Below are 23,829 nucleotides of genomic sequence, written 5' to 3' on the forward strand. Positions count from 1 at the left end.
ACAGAAGTTAACCAACCAGCATTTCGACTGCCAGCCTCTGTGATCGTCCATCATGTCATGGTCCGCCTCGATCTCCGCCTTGATCTCTCCTTTTTGATCAGGTAGCAGATACAAGGTACTCTGGGAAGATCAGAATGGAGTCATGCCACACCGTGCGCTAGAAAAGGCCATTAGTGAAATGACTTTTAATGGTTCGGCCTGTTTTAAACTATCAGGCCTGTACTTGTGTAGTTAGGTACCTGTAAGTTAAAAAAACATATTAAAAAAAAAAGAGTGAAATGCTAACATGAGATCAGAGGGCTAATAACAGTATTTTTAAACGTGTGAGGATTATTGTTAGAACTTTATACAACGCATTAGGTCGACAGAATCATTGTCATGGAGCATAAATGACCCCAAACTTGAATTGTAGGACTTGTCATCGGCTTTGTCATCAAAGCAGTGAATTCCCACAGTTACTGTAAAAAAGTGGATTGATTCTTCCGTTCATCATCTGACAGTTTGAGCATCTTTGTTATGATATGTCGCAAAATACATTATCTTCAAAAGCACAACCTTTAAATGGCAATATTTTACTCATTTGGCTGAAACAAGACGCATCTCCTGTCACTGCACTGTTTTCACGCTGTCATTTGGTACATTGTTACATGATTATTGATGATGGCCGATTCGTTTGTTCATCCAAACAACATAACCTTTTACTTGGTCTTCATGGTATTCAGACATGCTGATGGCCTTTATTTTATCCATACAGTTTTTGTGATTGTTAACTCTGATGTTCCCCTTCTGCACAGGGTATGGTGTCTTCTGCTTTGCAGAGCTGTAATCTCAGAAACAGTGGAGCCACAGTGGTTCAGTGGGAACACATGTGACCTCAGCTGACTTGATGGAATTAGTGTGAAATGCTTTTTGTTGATCAAACGGGCCCAAATAGAAACAGCTTGGTGTGTCTTGGCAGGTAATGGTTTGCAGTGGTCAGTCACTCAAATTCAGCCACGGATAGGCACAAGAATAACTATAAATATGGTTGCACATTCTAACCTTCCGACAATATTTGCCTGTTTTTCAACGAGATGTTTCATTTGAAATTTCTGGGAATCTTACAACCTAGATTTAGCACAGGGATAGACAGGGAGAGACAGACTGGAAGATTGCAAAGTTAGAGTCAGGGAGAGGAGGAGACCAATAGTGAGTGAATAAACCGTTTGTTTGTCCCTCCGTTGTCCTCCCTGGCCTTGCCTGGTGCTCGGTGCCTGGCGTCTAGGGTAACTTCCTCTCATAACGACTACTGCCATCCGTGTATTAGCATTTTCACAGCAGCGAGGGCAACATTCAAGTGTGTGTGGGCTTTGCTGCTTGACCGCTCACTTCGGGCCTTATTATGCAGGGACTGGGGAAGACCGAGAGAGGAGAGCAGGTCCGAGACATTGACCTGACATCGCTGAGGTCCACCATGCCAGCCAGCGGCCCTCTGCAGGTTAGTGCATCCAGAATAAATGTCGGGGTGTAACAAAAGGAGGTAAAGGAGGGACATAAAAAGACACAAAGAAGAAACTGTAGAAGGGTGATGAATCTCTTTCATTGGTCAGCAGTGGCCTCTCCTGACTCTCTGTTCTTTCTGTTTACTCTTGCCTTCTCGCTTTCATCTTCCTTTCTTTCTCTGGTGGTGTATCTGTTCCCTTGAATCACTGCTCCTGTCTTGGTTTTACCACAGGGCTGTGGTATGTCCTGCCTATGTGAGAGCTGAGGATCAGAAGGTTGTTGTTTGGCTCTCCGGGCTAAGATGAGTTTCAGTACTCTATTCCAAGACTAAGATGTCATCACAACATCCATCAAATATCAATTAGGACCTGAGTGAAAAGGCTAATAATGTCCTCTAATGTAGCTGTGGGTCATAGGAGCAGGCATTCACCAATGCCAAAGAACAGGGGTCATTTTTGGGTTGGAAACCTGATACATTAGACCATGAGACCTACAGTATTTTCATGCTTATAATAATTTGTGATTATTATTATTATTACTGTAATTTTCTTGATCTGATGCTCTTATAAGCAATACTTTACTTTAGTAAACTTTTTAGTGAGTTTATATAGAAAGTTTCAAGTGTTATTCACATATGAGAATCTTTCAATAAATGATGGCGCTATTAGGAGTGGAATAAACAAATGGTTTGGAAGAGAGCTATCTCTCGTGACATGTCGCTATCCTGTAGATTTTCATAGTTTTAATGGTTTTCAAGCAGATCCTAAATCCACTCTTAATGTCCTGATTCCAAGAGAAAGATGGAGACGGCCAAAATACTGAACGTGAGGCTTTGTTCAGCCACTAAAAGAACTAAAGTTCGTGGCAGACGTGGATATACAATGTAATGATTTGTGTATTTTTGCTGGGATCTGAAAGAGCTCACTGCAGATCACCTGGTCCAAGATTTTTATACACTCACTGCAGCCCCATGGAAGTGCTTCTAATCATCTCACATTTGTGAAAACCTGATGGCACTCATTGATGTAACCTGCAAAGCACCTACCACTCATGAATGTGACCTCTGTTTCTATTCTCTCTCTCTATTTACATAAAACATTTTTACACATTTACTTCCACTCTGAAGCGTCCTCTCGCGTGAGGATCAGCCCCCTCTTGTACATCAGTTAGACCATTCATGAAGTTATTGTGAATTGTACAATGTATCTACACTACTTTGTTTGAGATTGAATACAATTATTGTTCAGAGACCATTGTCCCTTGTGGAATTAGAGACCAACTGGGATTGTGAATGATGCACCATGAGTACTGACAGAGACAACAAGAACCCCAGCAACTACAATCCCAGATAAGCAAAGAGCCTGTAGAAGCTTTTGGCCACTATCTGACACTAGCTATGGCTGTAATAACCACATCATATGACTCGGGATGCAAACGTTTTCTCACAGAAGCCAAGTCCTCGCCACAGCGATTCATTTCAGTCCTCGTGGCTTTATTATATTTCGACAGATCGTATGCGATCATCATCGAAACGGAAATGAGTACGAGGATGCATGTGCACATATGGGAGCAGAATTGTGTGTCTCAGCAAAATGTACATCCTGCAAGTCATGCCAGCTCAGTCTTGTGGTTGCATATGTGTTAAGCATCTCATATGTCTTCACTGTGTTGTTGTAGCAGCCAGATGGGAGCTGCTGCGCTTATATTTTAGAACGCAGCAGGTGTAGTGCTGCAGTATGTTACAGTAAATGCAGCGACAATGTGGAAAGACTTAGAAGTGGAGGATGCTATACTCAGCTACATACTGTAATTAGATGTGGTCAGAGCTACAACTTTAAACCTCTGCTGGTACTGCACAATGATCACAAAGTTGACACGTGTTTTTACGAGTTTCTTGTATATTCTGATACTTGCCTGTAAGTTTGTTGGTATAATTATAGTGTTTCTTAGAGACATAAATGAACTTGAGCGGGACGGTCTGGACTACCCTGAAAATTTTATATGGATAAAAACTGGATTTATATAAGCCGCTGTGAGACAAAAACCTTTTGTATCAACCAATCGCACAGGACTTAAAATCTTGATTTCCCCTGTCTTGATGATAACAATGATGCCATTGCATCCGAATGGGTCTCTGTGCTCAAGATTCTTCTGCAGAATCAAAACCCATGATGCACTTTTACACGCTCAAAGCGGCGCATTTGATTTGCTGAAAGTGGATTTATGAGGTTTTCATTTGTAGTCTGAGTGCAGCTATCATGATGAATGTATTTCTATGGTGCGAAGGCTTTGCACCTCTAAGTCACTCTCTATGTATAGAGCACAGCAACAGGGTGCGGAGCGCTGATACAGACTTAGTAGGAGTCACACGGCCTCTCCAAGCATGAGTGTCCTGTTTCAAAGAAAGAGCAAGAACACATTTTCAGAGAACAGTTACTATGTTTAGTAGCTAAGTTGTGCTATACAACACATCTTTTATCTTTAACATTTCTTTTTAGAGACCTATCACACTGGAAACCATTGGAATCCATCCACTGGTTTAACAGGGGTCCAACAGATTCTACAGCACTAATCTCATCCTCATCTGGCAAGAGGATTGATTTAGTTTTTTTGCCAAAATGGAACACATGAAATGGCCGATTGAGGTCTACTCACCTAGTCTGTCAACCCATGCAGAGTAGTACCTTATCGTATTTCCACAAAGTGTATTTGGTCTTGAAAGAGTCACATAACGGTTTGGAACAGCCAAGTAAAAGTTTAGTTTGGAAGTAGCTCCAGGATGGATGTATATCATTCCCCTCTGTCAAATACTGAAAACTTTATGGACACATAATGCTATTCTTTCTTTAAGGCCACGTTACTCTTTTTTGTCCCTTTTTTGGGGGGGAAAAAAGTTGAACATATCTGCTGAGTTTTGGATTAAAGCTGCAGTCTGCAACTCTTTTTCAAGCATAATGCCTGGAACTGTCCGGGGATTCTGAAAGTAGTACATTAAATACCCCAATACAAAAAAAAATGAGTTCTCTAGGTCCCCTATATGTCCCGCTAGGTCCCTCCAAAGCCAGCAGGTTTGTTTACAAAATTGCAGACCGGACCGGTAAAAGGTAACCAATCAGGTTTACGAGCTGGGCTCTGCTGCCTGTCAATCACCGATTGTGCACGCGCGATACAAGGTAGGCTCGTCCCCACGCTTATTTATCTAGACTATTGAACTTCATTACGGGCTAGTCTACTTACTGTGTCTTCCATGATCGCAAATGACAGGTGAGTTGATGAATGAGGAGTCGTGTAAGCGCATCTGGCGTGCACGTCTACGTGCACGAGTTGTCATGTGTTTTGATGGGGCGGGACAGGAAGTTGAATAACTTTTTATTTTTCGGTTAAAAAATAAGCATTTCTTGCATTTTGCGACTACGGAGGTCACCGTTTTCAACTTCAAGCGTTCTGATAGATCATGTAAACTCTTAAAATGCCAAAAAGTAGGACTTTACGTATGACAACAACAAATCCTGCAGACTGCAGCTTTAAACCAAGTCGAAGGGGAACACGTAAGGATCTGACTTCTGGTGTACTGCATGCTGCTTGCACTTTTCCACAGCCAATGCAGATGCAGTATCAGTTTATTTAGTGATTGTGTCATTCTATTGTCATTAGCTTTATTTATAATACTTGAAAACAGCGACAAGAAGCATTCACAGGTTAAGGTACAGTTCGACGATCTGTTCGGATTAAGAGGAGTCATAACTGAGTAAAGGGACTCAAAAGTATTGACAGCCATGATGAGAAGTATTTGAGTTCTCAAAAGCTTAAGGAAACGTGCTTCAGTGATTTGAAATTTTTTTTTTTTTATATACATCTCATTTTCATCATCTTTTACCAAAGGAAAAGAGATTAAGCTGGAATTCCGTCACATTGTCAGGGATTGAATATGAGGACAAATTTTGAAATAAAATACTGAATATATATTTTTTGACATAGTTTCCCTGGATTGTCCACAGTAACGTAGCCTGCATGAAACTATACATCAAACATACGGGAAAGTACTGTGCAGAGTATGTGCGTTTTGTTGTTTCACCACCACAGATTCTCTCCCTAACATCGTCAAAATGTGCTGAAGTCTCTTTCACATCTTTTGTTTCCACTCTGAGGTCGAGGAAAAGTGTTAAGGAGAAGACATAAGCAATTTTTTCACAGCCTGATTTGCCCTTGTTTCTTCTCAAACTCAGTCTCACTAGAAATTGTGAATTAATGACATTGCTCCACATGTCCGGCAGTTGTAGTTTCCCAATCCTGGATTAAATATAAACAGTCCTGTCAGGTAGTGACTCTTAAACTGGTCAGTCTGTAAAACAGACTATGTCTTTTAAGGTACGAACTTGAACACCAACACTCATCCCCTCCTTTCTGCTAATATCACATTGTTATGCTAGAGTGGCAGCTGTCAATATCATTATGCCGCGAGCGTCAAAATTGTCGCGTCGTGACAGGAGTGCAGATGCCAAGTCGTGTGACGAGAGCAGGATCACAGTAGAGAAGAAGCAGATGGCATATTTCAGATCCGCATTTTTCACAACATATGCATTGTATCTGTCATGATATTGTGTCGTCTGACCACTTCAGTCACAATATGCGGGGAATGTCCACTACGGGCACTTTTGGTCTGCATGAACTTTTGCAAAGATCTTAGGACTATTGGAACGAAGTCCCCCCCTAATTTGTGTCCAGACTTGAGGAACTAGATGATCTCAGTTGGTTGGGTCTTTTGCTGTCCATACTGTAGAAGTCTACCGCATTGGAATTTTTTTTTTTTTAAATAAGGCCTAAAAGTTGAAAAGAAACCTGAAAAAAATTAAACAAAACACAAAGAAAGAGACAAACACGTAGAACCCCATAATGGTGATAGCATTGCTGTCCTATTCTCAAGACATAAAGCAAAGAACGACAGTTGACATTAAAGCAACCCTAAAAATAGGACAGTTATACTTCAGAGACGTGTAAAGTCATTTCCTAAATGCAAACGAGTTTGAGCTGGTTATTAAATGACATCGAGAAGTGGACAGGGTCACTGTAGGGCAAGTCTGTGCCTTGTCAATCAAAAGGAATAACATCAACAACAATAATATTCCTGTTAATACCTAAGATTAACATAATATTGCTGTTCCTCCAATGCTTTTGTTGTTTACCTGGACAGAGTGCCTATTATCCATTCATTTTATTTTATGCTTCCCTCAATGAGCATCTTCTCTTTCATCTTCTACTTCTATCACCCCCTAAAGATCATTGCAGGGCTTTGTGTGCGTGTGTGTGCTCGTGTGTGTAACCCCCTCTTGGTCTTTACGTGGCAAATGCCACATTCTGAGAGTAGGTGTGAAGTACGAGAAAGTGTGTGTGCATGTGTTGGCCCTTTGTGATTCTGGGAACTTTTATCTGAGACCCAACCAAGCACATCTTTAAATGACATGGAAAGTTTAAATGGTACTTAACGTAAGGGTTTTTATGTCTCCAAACTGTTGCGTGTGTTATTCCAGCTCTATGTGTGTCAATTCTTTCAAAATATAGTGCTGAGAACACAAGGCTGACCTGATCTCATGACAGAACATGTTGACTGGTTTCTGTCTAACAAACATTACTTGATGTTTCTCTAGAGGGCAAAACTGCAGTTGGCGGTCACAAGATTGTAATATACTTATTCAATAAACGTCATCAATTCGAAATTCTTATTTAGTCAAAAATGAAATAACTCAATCATAAAATGTTATTTCATAGTCCAGTTCAGCGGCCTGGTGGTAGTCACGATCCACCTCTTTACTGGTTATGATTTCCCCTTAATATTGAAGAAATTCCATTTATCTTTTTTTGGCAGCTGGTACTGGTTACTGCCTTGCCAAGCTTGACTTTCAAGGATAAGCATTAAGTTCTGCCCCCTAGGAGTGTGTATGCACCTCTGTGATGAAGCTGTAACAGCGACATTGGTCCACAGTGCAAAATGCTCCAGTTTCAGAGTAAAAAATAAAACATTGTGCAACTATGTTGTCTACTCCATTACCTCGAAATATACACTAACAAATTATTAGAGTTTAAAAGTACATGGGTAGGGTCAGAATTAATATATATGGTTTGGCCTGCCTGCTTTATCCTGTCCGCCTCTGGAGCCTTTCCTGGCTACCTTCAGGCAAAAGGTGTGGCACTGGACAGGTCACAACTGTACACACTCATCATATGGTCACTGTAAATTGACCAGTTAACCTAAAATGCATGTCTTCAGAAGATGGAAGGGAGCTGAAGTACCCAGAAGGGAAAATCCACGGCAGCACACAAAGAGTCTGCAAACTCCAGCTGAGATCTGAACCAGAAACCTTCTCTTGCTGTGAGGCAACAATGCTAATCACCATATCCCCATGCAGTCATGCTCCATGCTATTAAGTACCATTATTATTATGTGTGTACACCACTCGCAAATTCTTATGTAATGAATTGGGGGCTTTCACTAGAGTTTTTGAAAGTCAAACAAAACTTCAAAAAGCGGGCACAGATAGGATCACAGGGTAAAGCAAGAGTCAGCTGGCCTCGACAGGCATCCGTTTATCCACACTTTCACAGGTGCAGCTTAAGACATGAAGCACAATGAAGCTCATGTACAAACTAAAAAGCTCTTGTCCTGTCACTGTAAGGCCAGTGGAGATGCAGGAAGAGTTGTCATCGAACAAAAACTAACTAAAGCTGCTGTAAACCAGACACAACCAGCTGAGTTTGTCTTCCAAAATGCTGCTACGGAGCCAACAAGGAAGAACTCAAGTGTAAAAATATATAAGAGCCTATTAGATGCAATCGATGAATTCGCAGAAAAGTTTTAATCCAAAACCTTTACACACATATGTATGCAACTGAGAGGACCCTTATTCATTGATTTCTCACTGGTGGGAAGGAGTTATGAGGAAGAGGCATGTCCCCCTAGTATGTTTCATCCTATATATTTAAATAGCTAATCTTAATGTCTAATGCTTGACTTTTTTGCCCACCACCCTGTTTCTCTGCTCCGTAGTGTGTGCTTATACTCCAGCTTATTGAAAGCTGGCTGACACTGAAGATACATGCCACCATTTGGGAAGAGGTGTGGTTGTTTGGGTAAAGCGTTTCGAAAAGCACACCCAATGATATATCTGAATCGCTGGCCCATCACTCAAGTCTTTTTTGTCGTTTTCTCCCCGCAGTCATTTGAGAACCGAAACAAAAATGATCTCGCTGTCAACACTCGACTCCAAGCCGAAGTACGTCAACCCCGTTAATGAGAAACCGACAATCATCTTCAGCAAAAAGTCTCTGTGTTTATGAGAGATTGGCCATCATGATAGGTTTATGTCAATGCGATTGTTTTTTATTGTTTCATCATGTCCGATTTAAAAATCGCAATTTATACCCTGAATTCATTTTACACACTATTTCCTCCCACTTTTTCTCAGTTTTCCCATATTGTGTCTCCCTTACCTACTCATCCTTCTCCCTTTTTTGTTCCTCGTTACTCGACTGTATCCTTTTTTCCACGTCTCTCTATCCTGCCTCTTCCTCTTTTCTCTGTCCAGGGGTTATTGCATGTTTTCTTTTCATTTCGGGGGGGAAATGACAGCTGACTGAGTTTGAATCTAAAGCGGTTTTAGAGGAGTTGTAAAGTCATCCGTGTGTGTGTGTGTGTGTGTGTGTGTGTGTGTGTGTGTGTGTGTGTGTGTGTGTGTGTGTGTGTGTGTGTGTGTGTGTGTGCGTGCTCAAAAAACGTGAAAATATTTTTAGAATGTTTAGAGTGTGTATGAGCAAAAAAAGCCAAGTGATGAGTGATACCAGATGGAACTTGGATCCTGTCAGATATAAACAATAAAATTATTACACACACACACGTGCTCCAGGCTCCATCTCCAGACACTTGTGTCTCCTGTTCTCTCTTTTTCTTAAACTCACAATTATATTCTCACAGTGAAAAAGAGCAGATATACAGATGAGTCTCCAGGATTTATAGTCTTCAGTCATCTGCCCTCTGTCTACAACTCGTGACAGCCCCATTCTCCTCTCTGCATGATGTGGTTTACGATGACAATCTTGTCAAATTAACTTAAGAGCATCCTTAAAACATGAGAATAAATCACTGGCAGCAGCTTTCAGGCCAATAGCGTTGTGCCACATTGTTGTTCCTCGTCCACTTTGGATGACCTCACTTGCCAAGAAACAACAGGAAACCTCTCTTGCTGTTGCTGAGGCTCCCTCACTGGGACTCTAGAACACTATAACTCACACATACGTACACACACACCCACAGAGATGCACGTAAATCACAAACGCTCACCAGTCTTATAAATCCAACGTCACCATATGTCAGTCTTCTCACAGGCACCCCGTGTGGCTCTGTGTGCACACCCTTCTCATAAGAAAAAACATGTCGCTGTTTCATGTTACTTTTCCAGAATTCGTCGGGCTGTATTTATTTTCCGACAGTTGTGCATTGCCTATCAACTGCACATGAAATCCAGCTATATTTGACTGCAGTGGTTCGAGGTGCCACTTAAAACTGTATCTCACAGAGGCGTTATGTGTGCTGTGCTTGGAGAGCAGCCGCATACATAAAGAGGCACAGTGACGCGTCTTTGGAAAGACGCATATGAAAACACATTAAGATGCATGATGTCATGAACAAGCAGAATACTTATGCTCATATGCTGTATCAATATTGTGTGTTTATACCGTAGATATAAGACTGACCCGGACCCTCTCATCTTAATCCTGGAGAAGAAACATATCTGCCAAAAAATTTTGACCTGTCGCATTAAGAGAGGCAAAAGTGATAGAAAATACAGAAACTGGGTTGTGAGGGGAGGGGAAGGTAGTTTGGCATGTGAAAAATATCTGAAAAAAATTGGAATTGCGCGGGAAGCATGCACACACTGTGTACACACAAACACGCAGAGAGTTTGACCTTGTGTTGCTGCTGTGCGGCTGTTGCCGGCCTGAGTGGTGCACGTGTGTGTTTGGTGGGGTGATGTAAATGTAAACACACAACTCTTTTTCTATCTGTATTTCTTTCCCCTCCTGCATGACTGCTAGGTCACCAGATAAGGCCGGGTGTGTATGGAAATGAACCCAGACCTGAACGTGTGTGCGCTGATGTGTGCGTAGCTGCCAGGATGTGTGCGCATGTATTTACAGAAGTGTGTGTGTGTGTGTGTGTGTGTGTGTGTGGGTGGGCAAGGGGTTAAGCATGAAATAACAGCCTGTGTATGCAAGTATCATATGTTTGATGTTAGCTTATTTTTTCACTCTGTATAGCTCAGTACTTGAAAAACAAATACATTTTGGTCCTGTTTTTCCATTACTAGCTTCAAATAACAAATAGGCACAAAAGTGTTTGGATTGGATCATATTATGCGAGAATGCTATCGCAACAAAGCCCATGTTACAGTTGTTTAAAGATACTTAAGTTTTTTCGCATACTTCGTTTCCTGTGACTTCAGCACTATGTGGTTATGAGTGGATGTGCAGCAAATTGCTGACCGCATGCTACAATTATGTGTGCAGTGGCCCATTCTGACCATGATGAATGTTGATTGTCAAATAGAGGAAAAATATCCAGCAGCAAAGCATCTTTTTCCTGAGATAAAAGCTGCTCCAAGACAGAACAGAGGGAATTTCACGAGCTAAAACCATGGCAAGATAAAACGACCAGCGCACGCATTTATGCTTTGGCGCTGAAATGTTGCCCCTCGGAAAAATTTCCCAGCTGGCGTAGTTGCCTTTTTATGAAATATTTACTCTGTATTGGACTGATTGTAAGTATTATTCTCCCTATGAATAACTGAGATGAAACCAAACAAAAGGACTGGAGTTTTCATTTGTAATATATCAAATCTAACCATCACTTGCGGTGAATATTTCATTTGATAATTACCACCAAACTTTGCAGTTTCCTTCAGCTCCATGAGCTTAAAGGTATAGCCCAATTTTCAGCTTTTATGGCCCAAACCATTGATGTCCATTTATCTCCATCCATTTATTTTTTATATCAGAGCTGTAAATTACATAAGAGGTTGGAAATGACAGCATATCATGAGACACTTATGTCGTAAATTAGAAAGCAGGGCTTATAAAGGAGTAAATTACTAGCTTCACTTCTTGAGGTAAACATGTTGGACTTTGAGGTTAGACTTGATGGAATCTCTTTTCGCTTTTCAGATTACACTAAAAAGATGCCAAACTTATCAGTTCATATTAATTCCACCATTTAGGTCTTAAATGATCATCATGCTCCCCAAACATTCACATTATAATTTCAGCTACAGCAGGTAGCTGTTTAAGGTTTAATGGTACATCTATACACTGCCTTGCCCTGCCCTGCCCTGCGTCTTTTAGATGTTTGCCTGCTTCAACATATCTGGAATGGAGATTTGAAGTTAGCTCATGTTCTGAAGAGATGCCAAAATTATCAGAGGCCAAGAAAACTAAATATGCAACCAAGAAACTCAATCTTTTTAATATGTGTGATACAAATGCATCAACAACGACGTGGTAACAAGCTGTTTTGCTCCATATTTACAGTATTAACATTCAAATGAAACATTTTCTGTTTAAAAAAACCACGACAAGATATATTGTGATGCTTTTTGATGGTGTTTAATATATATTTATATATTCATGTATACAAACATGCAGTATACAACCTTGAAAGGTTGTAAACTTGTCAGGCAAGTATGCAATGTAAAAAGAAACCATTGTCTCTGATTAAAAGATTGAAATAATTCTATCTGCACTGATTTGTTTTGCACAAACCCATTCAGACCAAGCTGAGTTTCTTAGAACTGTATTTTAGTTGGCATGATGGAATGGTGTGAGGTAATGTCAGATTTTACTCGTGTGTAATTGCAGAAAGTGGCAGCCATGCAGGCGTGATTCGAGGAAAGAGCAAGTATGGAAGGCAGAGGTTTCAGTCTTACCTCATCCCGTGTCTGTCCCTGAAGCCCCTCGGTACCCGTAGTGCTCACAGGACTATTGTTGACTTTATCCCAATGAGATCATGCTAACTGTGAAACAATTCACCCTATTATTAATTGTGCTCTTTGTGAAACCATAGTAGCACTGAGAAAGTTGGAAGGGGTCGCATTAGTGCTAAATAACCCCCTTTTTGTTTGCCTACCCACACACATTGAACAGATTATCAATAATGACTTTAACTTTCACACTTTTTTCATACTTTGCTGTTTCTATGTTTTCCCAAACTGCGCCACATTACATTTCTTTGCTGAGGAATTTTGTTTGTGAAGCTACTAAAACCACTTAGTTAGATAGTAATTAGCAGTTACTGGATGTCAATTTTATGCTAAAAAAAAACCCATATAGTGCAGTAAAGTTTTTTATGAACAAGCTTGTACCTGCACGCTGCGATGCATTTTGAATATTTGCCATGTACACAAACATGAAATGGATTTCTCTGTCAGTGTTCTGTCTACATAACCCTGCACTGTGCAAACATATACATCATCTTTATGAGCCTCTGAGGAGGCACCTCTACTGTTCTATAGAAGTATGTGTGTGGCTGTGTATCTGTGTGGTGCTTTTTCAGGAATATCCTTTCAAACCCGACGAATGAAACTCTGACCTTTACAGTAAAAATAAACATCCTTGCCTTCTCTTGAACAAATAGACATCAATTATTTTCAATGAGCCAAACGTATATAGGGAGCAAATAAACCCAGTATTGCAAAGAAGTTGATTTTGGCACAGACTGGAAATTGTGCCACTTTGACAGTAGAGCTCAATAAGATTTGTTGCTCTACAACGCTTAAAAGGGACGCCCTATGTCCGCATATTCCGCCGTTGAATGTCGACAGAGGATAAGGTTTTCTCCATCTGAATTCCATCAGTTTCAACGTATGAAAGAAAATGGAAATTGATTGGATTGAATGATGCTTCATTAATCCCTACAGGATAGAACTGAATAGACAGATAAATAATCATTTACATAAAATGCACAAGAAAAAAAAAACTGTTGCCTAACTGTTGGAAGGTTGGTGATTTGGATATGCACAGTATTTAGTCACTGATTTGATTCCAAAGGTCACATGATATTTAATTTCCTAATGGCATATATCTTTATATCATATATTCAAAGCATTGTTTCAGAAAGGTCTGTTCCAACCTTACTTTAAACAGCACGATTCTGTGCAAATAAAGCGTGTACATGTGGTTTTTAAATGGAAATCAGCCTCATTTTTGATTGAAAGACATGAGCAAAGTATTTGACAAACATTTTTTTGTGTTATATGTAGAAGTTTAAACTGATAACTGAAGATATAGATCTTCTATATGTTTGTAAATGTAGCAATTGTGCTGAATGTTGAGAGGCCATGTCAATATAAAACAAGCAGTAGTATTACATCATAGTTGTGTGGTTCATGAAATTAATGCTTGTTGAGGTAGCTTTGCTCAGAGTTGGATCTACAGTAGGTTGATTCCTGCCTTACCACAGTAATACAAACTCTTGTGCAAGCCAGGCAGAGCTCCACTAAAGTTTCCATTGCTTTTTCTTTGTTTCTTTAAGCATACTGTACATAATGCTGATGACAGAGAATGTTATCACAGCTTTTTTTTTTTGCAGAGTAACGAAACATACCCGTGTGACCTAGAGGAATGTTTCACCTAACGCGTGCAAAATGGCTTGTTAAACTGTCAGGCGGTTGTATGAGCTCCCTTGACAAGCGTTTTGCAACATGAATAAAGGGGCTCGCTATGTAAAGATAATGTATGTTTTGACAGGAGGGAACATGTGGTCACACGTGTTCATGCGCAAAGGTTCATCTGAAGTACCAAAAACATCTTTGGGCCGGCTTCATGACATAAGCTGAGAAGGGTTGCTCATATTTGCTTAGACACAATCACACACCTTCACCTAAAGCTATGCTCTTAAATGTGCACCAGTAGATGTAGTGCTTTATATATCCCGTATTACTACATTTCCAAAGATGACTCTCTGTGCGTGTGTCTATGCATCACTGATGATTTTTTTTTTAATAGTATTTACACTTTGTTGCTTTTCTTCTCATACACACTCATAAGTCAAACGCAGGATCAGGTGTCATGTGTGTGTAAACAGAAAGCGAATAAGACCTTGACCTTGCTATTGTAGGCGGTTGGTTACGTCTGACTGGTTGTGCAGGCATTCGAGAACAGGTAACAACTGTGCAACTTTTGGCAGCTGTAAATTTCGAGCCGTCATATCTCAAGTAAAGAAAAAATGTTGGCAGGAAAGGAAATAAAACTGTCAACAACAATGCCGTATCTGTGACTTCTTGCTCGTAAAGAGACATGCAGTATTTAGTGAATCTACATGTTTGTATTCCACGTTCATGCGCATAAGTGAAGAGGAATGAGATAAATGATGATTGTGAATCAAGTGAGAAGCGAAGTGAAGTCCAAAGAGATGACTGAGAACTTTTTACAGGAGCTGTCGCAGGGAGTGCGCGAACAGTGGGGGCTCACTATCAAAGGGTGATTTGGCTTCGTGAACAGTGGGAGGCCTTTAGGGTTGCACAATCTTATGGTGCACAGTTTGGTCAGTAATCTGTGAATAAAACACAGAAAATGTTCTGTTCTCAAATGTATTTTTGGGACCTTTTTTTTTTTTTGAAGACGTCTGTCTTTTTAAATGTGCTATTTATTTATGAAGCATTGGCATAAAACAGCAGCATTCGTGGAACTCTGGGAATTCGGAATGCCCACAAACACACACACGGGAAATGTGTGTTGCGGACAGTGATGAAGGCCGGGCTATAAAAGCCAGGAAGTTGCTGGGAAGAATGTCCTGCAATGTCACACATGGCAGAAGCCTGAAAGCTCGCAGGCCTGAGGGAGGTTTAAACTCTAAACATCTGTGGGAAAACACATCCCTTTTGAAAGAGTGACACACACACAAAAAAAGAAAACTCTCTGAAGTGCCACCCTTCCATATCAGGAGCTTTTTGTTTTGTTCCTCGCATCTGTTCACACATCAACCTAAACCCGTAGGCGTATCTCCAAAACAAATCCACATGTATGGTACAGTGGAGCTATTTACACCACACAATATGTAAACTCACATGCACACATCCTGCATAGTAGGCCTATCCCACACTTCTCTCGTTTTGTTTGCTTTGGATACAGGCACTCTGGTGTAACTTTCAGTCAAGATCAAAAAGTAGTTATTTAGCTTTTATGGCTCGGTTCATTACAATTACTCAAACCACAACCACTGTTTGAACTTGTGCGTAATCATCACTTGTGTCGTTACTCTACTCAAAGGCTTAGATGACTCACAAATGTTCAATAAAACAAGTTTGTTACGTTTTTAATGCTTTAATGATTTTTGAACTCGTGCCCACGTTATGCCACACACATGCATGAGCAAGTGCATCGTGGATTTCGGAAATACTTGTTTCCATCGTTTTCATTAAAGGTGTAAATTACTGGATAAAACAATACTCCACACATTGATAACTTAAGACAGATTGTCCCTTCAAGTTAAGGACAAGTTGATGATTTTAAGTTGTAAATTGTACGAGGGCATTTTATAAGTCCTTTAAGTAGCTTAAAAGAACAATTTCTTGGTTTAAAAAATATCTGCTGAGTGCACCTGTGCACCATATCTCAATTAGGTAGTGTTCTATTTTTTTGGCAATCTTTTCTACGTTGCCCCGAAAAGTATTTTACATGTGTTTCTGTGAATGTACAAATAAGAAATACTCTTTAAAGCATTTTGCCAAACCTAGAAAATTTTTAAAAAGGCGCTATATGAAGGCCAACCATTTATTCTTCAATGCATGAAATTAACTTATTTAGATGACTAGGAGAACGATATCGACTAGCAATAGCAGGTAGCTACATTATCAATAATTAACTTGAGTTTATTTCAAGTATGAGATGGAATCTCTCCTTTTTTGGTCAAAACACAAACAAAATACGTTGCAAGTCCAGAGGTGCATTGTGCACATTCTATTTAACAATTGGAAACCATCAACAAATTAACCAATGACTCAAGAAAAATGTATTTGAGCATAAGACAATTGTTTCCTAAATTGTCTTTGTTTTCTAAATTGTCTTCCCATTTGTCTAGGTACCTAACTTACCGCACTTACTCTAGCACTAGTTATGCTCTTAGCTGCTTGGTTTTGGAAGGAAATGCACTTATGATTTCTTGTGACCTGAAGTTCTTTTGCCTACCGATGTGGAACACACTTGTTGTAAGTCGCTTTGGATAAAAGCGTCAGCAAAATGACCGTAATGTAATGGAATAAGACATAAATGGTGGAGGTAGCTCAGAATGTATTGACTTTTCCATTGATGAATGACAACAAAAGATTATATGTGCTTGAGCAACTGGTTATAAAAGTTATAAATGAACCTTTTGGCTTTTTCGCCATTTACTGTCAAGTCGGTCGCACCCTACAAGTCACTCATATCAGTCACGTCCCCAAACATGCCTTGAAATCGAGGCCTAATTTATACTTAATTATTGGACAAAAAAAATGAATGTGAGCTTGTAGAGTTGCATGCTGTGACAGTAGTGCTGTCTTGTAAGGAATGCTTTCCTGTTAATTCCACTTAAAGCTGCAGTCTGCAACTCTTTTTCAAGCATAATGCCTGGAACTGTCCGGGGATTCTGAAAGTAGTACATTAAATACCCCAATACAAAAAAAAAGAGTTATCTAGGTCCCCTATATGTCCCGCTAGGTCCCTCCAAAGCCAGCAGGTTTGTTTACAAAATTGCAGACCGGACCGGTAAAAGGTAACCAATCAGGTTATGAGCTGGGCTCTGCTGCCTGTCAATCACCGATTGTGCACGCGCGATACAAGGTAGGCTCGTCCCCACGCTTATTTATCTAGACTATTGAACTTCATTACGGGCTTGTCTACTTACTGTGTCTTCCATGATCGCAAATGACAGGTGAGTTGATGAATGAGGAGTCGGGTAAGCGCATCTGGCGTGCACGTCTACGTGCACGAGTTCTCATGTGTTTTGATGGGGCGGGACAGGAAGTTGAATAACTTTTTATTTTTCGGTTAAAAAATAAGCATTTCTTGCATTTTGCGACTACGGAGGTCACCGTTTTCAACTTCAAGCGTTCTGATAGATCATGTAAACTTTTAAAATGCCAAAAATTAGGACTTTACGTATGACAACAACAAATCCTGCAGACTGCAGCGTTAAGACCTTTGTTGCCTGGTTGTGCTTTGATTTGTTTGGCTAAAACAGTCAAATCTAGTGGAGAAAAGAAGAGATGGAGAAAATCGAGAAAGTAGATGGACCTTACTGGGAGTAACTCAGATCCACCACGAAAAGCGAGATTTACAAACTAAAACACTAACTATGAGATACTGAAGAAGGGTCAGCTCTGACCAGCGGATCTAATGGAGCCGGCTGAACATCACACCAAAAAGGAACATTTTGCTTTTAAATTAGTGCATCAGACAGACTTCTCTAGCAGCCTGAAACCCCATCTGTGACATTCTATTATGTAGGCGGTTGTGATTAAAACATTTCACTCTCTCGCAGTCCACACAGCATTTCATGGAGCATTTCATAATGGCTGGTGGGCAGTGGTGCGGTGGCAACATGTTCTTCAAGAAACATCAAAAAGAAAGCTCATTAACCTCAAGGAACATTGCACGACTAACCGTTGAGCCCCGACCTACTTAAAGGTAATAACAAATGATTGGCATTGATTTCTAAGAAAGATTCAAATTATTAGCAAAAGATTTTGATGCTCTGGTACACAGAGTCCAAACCTTTGACAGAACTGCGCCCTTTATGACAGGTCTGACACTACAGCAATAGACATGGAATTTCAGCTATTGCTGCTGTCTTCGCCTTCACAAAGACTCTTTGAGTCAGTCCCTACACTTTTCAAACAAGCCCTCCCTGTAATAACAACCCTTAACAATGATCAGTATATTTTTACAGCTCGACTAATCATGAGGGAGGGGGAGTTTTTACGTCCTATTGTGTACAGTACATAAGTATTTTCTCTGCAGGCAAATGATGTTGTGCGTGCGTGTAGTTTTATACCTCGTGTTGTGGGGACACGATTCAGTTTATATTTTAGGGATTTGACTTCCTTTCAAGGGACAAAAAAACAGAATAAAATAGAATGATGAGGAAATATGCTTCTCTTTCACCTGAGCCAATTGTGGTTGAAACGGTATCGCTGGCATTCTGTTCACGAGGGTGAGCATGAGTGGCTCCTGTTGCTTTTTCAAGCGACATAATTCTTCTATCAAATCCTGTATAAGCCACCCTGAGGGCATTTTCTGTTGATTTCAACAAGAATTTAAATTTTTTTTTGGTTTGTTTGCTTCGGTTTTTAATGGCTTGACTTGACCATTCCAGTTCCCTTTGTGATGGGTTCGGTAGGCCGATCGCTATCGACCTAATTTAAAACCGCAACATTATGGGAAGTGCAGGGATTTACCTGCAACTGATTGGCTCAGCCATCTCCGTATAACCATCCTCATTAAGGACTTTAATATAAAGGATGTTACAGGTAAACATGATGGAATGAGATAGCAAATCATAGTTTGACTTTAAGCAAAACCAAATGTTACCTTTCAAGGATGTTCCCATCCCTGGCTGCTTGTCAGTTGCATTGAGCAACAGTAAGAACTCCTTGTCAGGTGTAGCAGTGCAGTAGAAGGTCACCCAGTGAAGCTATTTGTGTAAATCTTCTTTCATTATATATAATTAGACCCATGGGCCAGCTCTCTTGATATAAGCCTGAGTGATCTGAACACTACAGATTAACTTTATGTCATGAAGCAGTGAGATAACTGCTCTGGCTCTTCATACTTGCCATTCCCACTTATCAACACTAAACTTCATCTCAGAAAAAAAGCAGTTTGAAGAGCGTAATAATGTCTCTGTTTACTTGTGTGTTTGCAATGTTGCCATGACGGCTTGGTGTGTGATTGAGAACACACTGGAAGTGCACACGCTGCTGGCATATGATACATATCCAGATCCACCTGGCACTCACTCGCATGTCATGCACGGGCCAGCGCGCGCGCACACACACACATGCGGCACACATTTTTTCAGAGCTATCATGATCGCATAACAGTACGCAAAATACGTCAGCCTCTTACGCAACAGACTCTTGAAGCATGACTGACAGCAGAGGAGAACCAGGTGTTTCTGGACACTATTTCACACACTGCATACACACACACACACACACAGACCTACAATTAAAGTCATTGTGAAAAGGCCCCTCAAGACATGCATGTGGGCATAAAAGTGCCACTTTTTTCTAATCTAAATGCGCTTTAATAATCAGCTTGATCACTCTAATTAACAACTTCAAAGTTTACATTGCAAGAAAACACATGTTCAGATGAAACAACGGTAATTTTTCATTAAAAAAAAAACATAAAGCATGATATTAGCAGAAAAAGCGAGACTAAAAACCAAACAGTCAACATTTCAGAAAACATGGAAGCATGCTGGCACAGCATTTTAGAGAACTGAAGAAGCCCTGAACACAAACGAGAGAGACAATCTTTCTCGATCTCTTTCTCAATCTTAATGACTTCTTTTGACAGTTGAATGAAAAGGTTTTTAAGGATAAGTTGTGTTCCAAAATAAAGTTTTTTTTTCAAATTTCTTATCAGTGAAAAAACTGAGAAAAACAATAGGTTTGTTTTACTGTTATCTCAAGTTCCTTCTTTTTATTTCAACTACTTTCACTGCTTTATTCTTTATTCTTTGAATGTAGTCTTTATTTAAAGACAAGTGGATGGTGAAAGGCCTAGACGCACGGAACCACTTCCCCATTTTCTGAATAGATGCACCCTCAGCACAAAGTACATTTTTTCTCTGTATGCAAATCGTGCAGCACTCCCGTTTTGTCTTTCCTTAGGCAAGAAATGTGTCGTAGTGAGAAAAGGGGGGGCTGCTTACACCGTGGGCTGTTTCATGTTGGAGAGCATAAAGAGTCACGGGACTGTCAATTTATTTTGTCAAAGTTGTTTAGTATTCTTGTAATCATTACTGCAGTTCTGTTTCGTTTGGACTTTCATCGCCTGTGGTTGTTTGATGTGGTTCCCAGTGTTTGTGTGGCCAAGAGCAGTTTAGGTTAGCGAGCTATCTTGACAGAGGCTCCTGTGACCTGTGAGGAAACACTTTTGGCTTTGTTAAAGTGTTTCAACTCACACTTCTGTGTTAAACCAAGTGTCGAACCGTGCTCCAGGGATTACAAGTGGATATTACGAGACAAAACGTTTGGGTGAACATGTCACTGATGCTGCACGTCTTCATCACATTAACTCTAATCATAGACTGGTTACAGTTGTATTATCTTAATTACACGTTTGATGTTTCAATTTCACTTTTTCTTTTTTTAAGTAATGAACTGATGCCCCTGCTGGGCAGAAGGAGCCAGCTGGCTGATGCAGTGACATGAGAAGCTCTGTTACACCATGTGGTTAAAGTCAGGAATGCTGTCAGCTGATATCAGATCACTGCCTCCCCTTTTCCCCTTCTGCCAAATGGCAGATAGAGGCCCAGATGCACAGGTGCACACTCAAAGAGTCAAAGTTGGCTTTTGGTGCTCTGGAGGCCAGAGGGTCTTGTCTGGCCATAGCTTTTTGTGGATGTTTCTGTGGCATTGTATGTCAGTCGGTATGTTGGTAATTGTCTCACTACTGAAAGTGTGACATCAAAGATCACTGAGGGTCTGCAAGTGCGTTTAACAGTTGTTGTTTTTTTTTCATACAAACACATGCACACAAGCCTGCTATGCCATTCTTAATTGAAACATTCCAAGGACTTCCAGTTGTTGGGTAACTATAACGTATGATAACCTCAAATAACACCTTAGCTCTAACTTTAAACCAGGACACCAGAAACCAGTTGTTAGGGCTATGTATGTACACTGCATTTTAGAATGACATATTTATGTAACACATTTGTATGATACTGCCCAGCTGGATTATTTGGGATGCGTAAAACATAAAATTAGCTGCAACTCCTTCAATTTTGACCGATAAGAGCAAATTGGAAAAGGCTGGCCTTAAAGATACAGGAGCTAAAACTGAGCATTATAGACAGAGGGTGAAAAGAAGTGCTGCAACAATGTACATTTTAGGGGAAAGGGAAGTATATTTTTATCATAAAAAGTCATTATGATTAAAAAAAACCTTTCTAGTACCCCTGAGAATATAATGATGAACTTGTGAAAGAGAATTATATAAACTCCATAAAGTCTAACAGCTTGTTTCACAGTAATCTGTCAGTGTGGAGGAAGAACTTCCATCCAAGCAACATCAGTCACGAAGGCTAAAATCCATCTTTACGTTGTTTTTGATGTAACACTTCCAACAGTTGTACCCTCTTGAGCTTTGATGGGAAGTGAAGATGTCTGTAGAGATGGGCCGTCTCGCACACTCTTTTCTGCAGCTCTAACTGTTTTTCACATGCCCCCCCCCCCTTCGCAGTAAGCTCGGTTACATAAACCAAGAAGTGCAAGACTGGCTGAAATTACACCAAAGTACCACAACACCAAGTGCATAGCCAGTGTGACTTCAGTTGCTGCGCTCAAGGTTTCCAGCGAGGGGGGAGGTGGGGGTTGATTTGAAAAATGTGCAGATTGCTTCTTTACTGAGTCTCTAATCTGGAGGAAACAAAGTAAGTGGTGGTTTGGCATGTGGTATGTGGTAACAGTTTCACAGATGATGAAAAAATTGTTCTGTTGCTCGATAAAACTCTTGATACCATTATTGTGCAACAATCTGAATGACTGATTTACATTTGAAGAGCTAAGGGATGAACTAGAGTAACTCTGGAAGGGCCGTGCAAATCAAAGTCCTTCCTGAGTGGCACAATATTTTCAGCAGGGAAGACACAATAGTGTTTGTTCCCATAGACTGCAACGGGAGGAGGAGTTGAGAGCACAAGGGAAGAGCACAACAACAAGTGTGAAGCTGTCCAGGTGGACCCAAGCAGGCTCAGAGTCACACGTATCCAATAGAGGGAGTGCTAGGTCACAGTTATTCTCAGGATACTGCATAAATGCTTTCAGAATTCAACCTGGTCTGTAGCCTCGTAGAAATTTGAACACAGATTTTTACATCTTGCCAAAACATATTTAGCCATTTTATCTGACCTAGAGGGGATAGCGGGGAAACTGACCAACGATGAGTTCTTTCAGTTTTCTGGATCAGAAGTAAAAAGTTTGTGAAGGAGAAAATGTTTTTTTTAAAAGACTGAAGTGGCTCTCAATTGGACCGCTTTACATGTTATTAGGGAGTTGTACCAAAGCATGATATTCTACAAATGGAGTGCTTGTACAATAAAATGAAATACCCCAGTGATATGGGATTAGCTCATTTGAGGACAATACTTGGAAAAAAAATCCCATTAAAGTCTAGATTCCCTAATATTTCTGTGGAAACACCGTTTGGTAATCAAAGTCCACGGATATACCTTTTCCAACTATTTATGATGGTCGTAATTTCAACCAGAACATTTTTCCAAACAGGAAACTAAATCTGACCTGGATGTGCTCAGGCAAACATACTCTGACTGTATGTTTATGTGTCTCTGCCTTAACTCTACTCATTCTTACCCTCAAGCCTTCAAGCCTTTTAAACAGACAAAGAAAAAAAAAAGACTTACTTAAAAGCATGTTCACGTACACTAATGGATTTCTGCGCACATCCTGCCGAGCAATTACAGAGGCACCCATCCTGTTGCACAACAGCAAACCTTCTGTAGGATAATAGCAGGAGGGCAGAGATCGTTACTGAAAACCGGCAGACACAACAACCAGCTCCAGTAACAACTTCACGAAGCCCTCTTGTTAAAAAAAACATGTTAATCTGACAAAATCTTTACTAATTTGTTTGACGGAGACGATGTCCAATAGATTTACAGTATTTTTTCACAGTATGTTTGATCATCAAAACAAACTACAGGAAGTATAGCCAGGCAGCGGGAGATGATGTATGTGATGTTATATAGGAGTAAAAGAGGTAAGGGGGTCAAAAGGTTGTCTCCAGTGTCTAAAAAAATTATGTGTGGGTCGACTTTGTTGTGCCATAAATGACACAGTATATGGCAGGTTCATTTGGAAAAGACTGAAGTAATAAGTATGATGTGAGGATAAGCATTTAGAAGTTGTTATTTCAATTGTAGGTCTTTTAACCAACGGAAAAAAACCTCACGCATCCACAATTTTAGAATTATTGGCAGTTTTGCTAATTACAGGCCAGTCAGCAGGATGATAGGTGATAGGTGGCTGTGGGGCACAGGTCAGGGGTCAATAGCTCCTAAGTTACAAACCTGCC

General features: G+C 40.3%; 1 protein-coding gene across 4 annotated transcripts in view; it reads left to right on the plus strand.

Annotated features, from left to right (window-relative positions):
- The first annotated feature begins 1,240 nt into the window (after positions 1-1,240).
- LOC142385802 (ninjurin-2-like) overlaps positions 1,241-23,829 on the plus strand; it is a 33,688-nt gene continuing 11,099 nt past the window's right edge. For 3 of the 4 annotated variants that reach the window (XM_075472520.1, XM_075472519.1, XM_075472523.1), the window contains exon 1: positions 1,241-1,477. In XM_075472520.1, the coding sequence (XP_075328635.1) occupies positions 1,382-1,477 (96 nt within the window). In that variant the 5' untranslated portion in view covers positions 1,241-1,381. The remainder of the gene's footprint in view (positions 1,478-23,829) is intronic. The other variant, XM_075472522.1, reaches the window with a different exon arrangement.

This window comes from Odontesthes bonariensis, chromosome 8 (assembly GCF_027942865.1).
Source record: "Odontesthes bonariensis isolate fOdoBon6 chromosome 8, fOdoBon6.hap1, whole genome shotgun sequence".
Lineage (NCBI taxonomy): Eukaryota > Metazoa > Chordata > Actinopteri > Atheriniformes > Atherinopsidae > Odontesthes > Odontesthes bonariensis.